The sequence below is a fragment of the Pleuronectes platessa genome, chromosome 8 (assembly GCF_947347685.1).
Source record: "Pleuronectes platessa chromosome 8, fPlePla1.1, whole genome shotgun sequence".
NCBI classification, from domain to species: Eukaryota; Metazoa; Chordata; class Actinopteri; order Pleuronectiformes; family Pleuronectidae; genus Pleuronectes; species Pleuronectes platessa.
The window spans coordinates 5,185,699-5,190,679 of NC_070633.1; the positions used below are offsets into that span (position 1 = coordinate 5,185,699).

The 4,981-nt window shown below is 41.0% G+C and overlaps 1 protein-coding gene across 1 annotated transcript; it reads left to right on the forward strand.

Annotated features, from left to right (window-relative positions):
- Window positions 1–291: 291 nt before the first annotated feature.
- On the forward strand, window positions 292–3,040 carry LOC128446401 (kelch-like protein 10). The gene is made up of 5 exons (XM_053429435.1): window positions 292–413; window positions 635–1,115; window positions 1,257–1,880; window positions 2,019–2,168; window positions 2,717–3,040. The coding sequence occupies exons 1-5, from the start codon at window positions 292–294 to the stop codon at window positions 3,038–3,040; spliced, it is 1,701 nt and encodes a 566-aa protein (XP_053285410.1).
- Window positions 3,041–4,981: the final 1,941 nt, after the last annotated feature.

The window sequence follows — 4,981 nt, forward strand, 5'->3', positions numbered from 1 at the left end:
CCTCATGCTCCCAAACATAGAATGAGGGGAGAAGTTGGATGAGGGAACATCAATGTCTTTCCTCTGCTGAAGTTATTTAACATTTAAAGGGTTATTCACCCAGCCTCTTCTTTGTTTTCTTTATTGGCAGATTTGTCTTTGTTCTGTTTATCTCACAGTCCCTTGGATCAAAGAATTCTCGGTCCAGTTCTATTATATCAAAGGTCTTTGATTCACAGTTATATTATCACAGTGATGTTGATAATTTAAAAGCTCTGAAATACAACTGTCACAAACCCGAGAAAGATAAAAATGATGGAAACACCAAATGATCTCCGCCTGGCAGGACAATTCTGCGACGCCGTTCTCCAAGTTGAGGATGTTCAGTTTCCAATCCATAGAATCATCCTTTCTGATTTCAGTACTTACTTCAAGTAAGCTGGTTACCTGACCTTAGTAGGGAGAATATTTATCTTATTGATTAATATTTATACTTCTACACTACAACTTCTACTACTACAACTAATCATAATAATAATTTCCCCATCTCAATATGTCCCTTCTCCTTGAGAAGATTTAGGAGTAGTTTTATTGATTTCCGTGTGAGAGGGTTGAATATATATTTTAAATCCTTTACTTTGTCTCTTTTCCTCAGAACTCTTTTTGTACACCAGATAACCACGGACAACGTTTTCCACATAACCCTTGTGTCTCCTGATATTATGCAGATCATCATTGAGTTTGCATACACCGGCTCTATTACTGTGACGAAGGACAATGTGCATGAGTTGATGGTCGCAGCTGATATGCTCAACATAATAGGCATCATACAAGCATGCTCCAGCTTTATCAGTGAGCACCTCTGCCTACAGAACTGCATCGGCATCTGGCAATTCACAGATATCTGCCCCAGCTCCGAGCTGCGATGTAAGGCCTTCCACTACATCATGAAGCACTTTGAGCAGGTGATTAACTTTAAAGAGTACCGGCAGCTCTCTGTTCTGGACCTTACAGATATCCTTGGCAAAGACGAACTCAACGTGAAGAATGAGAGGACTGTGTTTGATGTCATCCTGCACTGGATCGCCCACATACCCAAAGAACGAGAACAACACATTGCTCTGCTTTTGTCTCAGGTAATTTATTTTTCTGCCACAGGTCTAGATTTACTGGACATTTTATGCATGTATCGTAACTGTTGTAACACCTGCAGTTTGGTTCGTTTAGGAAAAACACCTGCTTTAAGTTCTGATTCAGTTTCCCTTGTCCCTGTGCAGGTGCGACTGGGCAAAACAAGCATTGCATACATTGAGAACAACGTGATGACTAACCAGCTGGTGAAGTTCAACCCTGAGTGCCAGAAAATAGTCAACCATTCCTTCAGAATAATGTTGTCCTTATACAAACATATACACAAACCCTTAAGGTCATGTTTGAGTGACACTCCTGCCCGTCCTCGTCTGCCTAATTCCGCCATCTGGGTCTCTGGAGGCAGGAGAGAAAGCTATGCATCTTGCGATATTGAGGTGTACGATCACCTTGTTGATCGCTGGATCTACATCAGAGACAAGCTGAAAGATCCTCGGGCCGATCATGGCACCACCTTCCTCGATGGTTATGTCTACTTTGTCGGGGGCTATAACTTGATGGAGAGCTTAAACAGCATGGTCAGGTTGGACCTGAGGAGACACACCTGGCAGGAGAAGATGCACATGTACCACCGACGTCGCAACCTGAGCGTTACCGTGCTGAATGGGTTCATCTATGCCCTCGGAGGCTTTAATGGTTATGCTAGCCTCGACACTGCAGAATGCTACTGCCCCGAAACCAACAAGTGGACGCCTATTGCACCCATGATCGAGAGTAGGAGGAGTGCAAGCTGCGCAACACTGGATGGCAAGGTTTGTTATTTATGGTAATAATAATAAGTAGTATTTTTTGCAGTTCTAATGATAATAATCCTGAATTATTTGTGTATGACAACACAGTTGAAACAATGATAAGACAAGGCTACTCACTGCAGCTCCATCTCTCTTCAGATATACATTTGCGGCGGTTTAACTGGGCGTTATAGCACGAGGACGGCTGAATGTTATGATCCAGAGACCAACCAGTGGACACTGATCCACAGTATGAGCATCAGTCGAAGTCAACACAGAGTTGTTGCATATAATAACCAAATCTATGCAGTAAGTATGCATACTACACCAACAGAGAGCTTGTATTTATAATCACAGTTATATCCTTACCACAGCCAGATGTACATTTTTATCAGTTTAAATAATTGATCAAATTACTTTGGCATTAAGTGATGCAAATGTTACCCCAAAATGTGGTGGATCTGAAAAAAAGCAATTGTTGAGCTACAGTTTTTGCAAAGAGCACATTTATCCATCAGGAGTCCACAGCTAGCTAAACGTTAGCATGCTAATATGGGGTTATATTCACTGTGTTCACCATCTTAGTTTGCAAAAGCAATTCATAGGGACATATGTCTGTAGCAAATCTTATGGCAGTTAATTAAATACAAAGCAGAGGATAATCTGAATGTCTGCACCAAATTCCACCAGATAACTTTTGGAATATTTTGTTCCTGATAGAAAAGAGACAAGAATCTAGGCCTTCTTATCTGACGGTCAAACTAATCCGACAGCCTTATACTTTATTATGTGCATTCTGCATAATGTGTGTTTGTTTTTCCATCGAAAGCCTTATCACAAATCCTCTCCTTCTCCAGATCGGTGGCCTTAGTAATGTAAACTCTCTTAAAAGCGTTGAGACCTACATGCCCGAGACCAACACCTGGAGCAATCTGTGCCCCATGTGGATCCAACGAAGGAACTTTTGCCTCGAGGTTATAGAAGACCACTTCTACGTCATTGGGGGCTCCAATTTCAGGACCAAAAGTTATCACGCAGAAGTCTATAATCCTCACACAAACAGGTGGTTTTCCATCTCTGACTCAAATATGTCCTACAACGGCATGAGCTCTTGTGTTGTGTCCGGAATCCCCAACATGGTTGACTTTGCTTTCCCTCGAGACGCTCTACCACGTTTCTAACAGTCAGGGAATGTCAAACTCATACATCTTTTGATAACTTATATATAGTGCATGGTGCATATTACACCTGATTTAAGTCATATCCCACAGGCCCCTACAGAAAATTGCTTTAGTTAGAGATGTTGCATGTTTTTTCCAATTAGTCTCCATCCTGTCCGTGGTTTTGGGATGTCATGAAGTCTCACTTCTCAAGAAGATAAAAACAAACAATAACTCATGTTACAATATTTAAATGTTACTGTGTGTGTGTGTATTGTCCCATCACTTTGATGACCAAAAAATATCAAATAAAATCACAACATGGATTGGAGATTAAAACTAACTGAAGTTATGAGTTTTCGTCACATGTTATGACATAGGCGTGACTTGGTGTCAAATTTTTCGGATTCCCCATCAATATACCAGATTGTTGTATCTCGGACAAACATGGTCCAACTGATTTCAAACTGGACAAGTATGACAATACTCCTGTTCTGATAACATCTACACAAAAACATGACTTAAAATCACAGGGCCCCCTGGTTTCGAAAGCAAATGTCTTGCCTTGCACGTCTTACACTTCGATGTACTCCATGTAGCCAATATTAGCCATTTAAATTCATATACACAACACTAAATTCAGTAAGTGTTGTCTCAGATCCGTGGAGATTAACAATACATCAAATTTTTAGTGTACATAACACGGTGTGACTGTGGCATGGTGTCAAAGTTTGATGATTCGCCAAAGAAGAGGGATTTATCACAACTCCTGTGTGCATTGTCCGATCAGCCTCAAACCTCTTTCACACGATCATACTCCCAGTTTAGGGTTAAGGTTGACCCAGTTGATGCATAATATGCATCAACTGGGAGGTCGGTGGGAGGAGTTGAGGGTTCGTATCCACGACGGAGGGTAAATCTGCCTTAAGAAGCGATAGCAGCCTGTGTGGGGAATAACGTGACTGATGTTTGTTCACAATTTACATGATTTGATATTGATTGGTTGTTTAAAAAAAATTATAAAATAAATAAAAATTATTTATTTTATTATTGCCTGGATTAATTTCCAATTATATAAAAAATAATGTTTTTGGCTGTCATACATATACTAACTTAAGTGGAGATTGTTAATTTCAATATAGCATATGCAATAGATGTTCACTTAGGTATGAGGCAAATTAGTGACGTTAGGCATAATGGGGCATAACCTTAATTTAACAAATTTTCCTGTCTCTGCTATTTAAATTATTATATTTCTATGTAGATTATTATATTTCACTGCTTTCTTTGAACGCAGTGTTTATGCAACCTTTGTGCGCCTTTCATAAAACGACAAATTGGGAGTCCTGCAGGGAGGACATGATTGTACCAATTGGTAATTGAAAAGGAATTTCCTGTGCTTTAGCACACCAATCTTCAAGAACTCTCCACTTACAGTCATAGAGAGACCTCGTTAAGGATGCTCTGGCATTCTGAATTGTGTTAACAACACTCTGTGATAATCCAATAAGGCTCATATTAAACCACAGGGCGAGCCGCTCTGGATGAGGGTGAGCATGTACAGCCTCCCCAGCCTCACCACCAGTATTGCTGAGGCCATCAGTCCCAGTTACCTGAGGCACTAATAAGAGAGGCTTATGTGGGTCAGTGAATTTAATGTGAGACCCAGAAAGGCAATATCCTATATCTGTGTTAACACGCTATTTTCCCTGTTCACCACAAAACCCAGATCGGCCAGGTGTGTCAGCACAATGCCTGTGTGCACCGCACCCTTTTGCTCTGAGCACGCCAGCAGCAGCCTGTTGTCCAGATAAGTGGCCAAGCGTATACCCCGCTCCCTGAGGGGGGCTAAACTGGCATCAACACATTGAACACTGTGTTCTGAAAAGCGAAACTCAGATATTTCCTGTGCGGAGGATAAATGGGAATGTGAAAATATGTGTCTTTCAGATCGCCTGATGT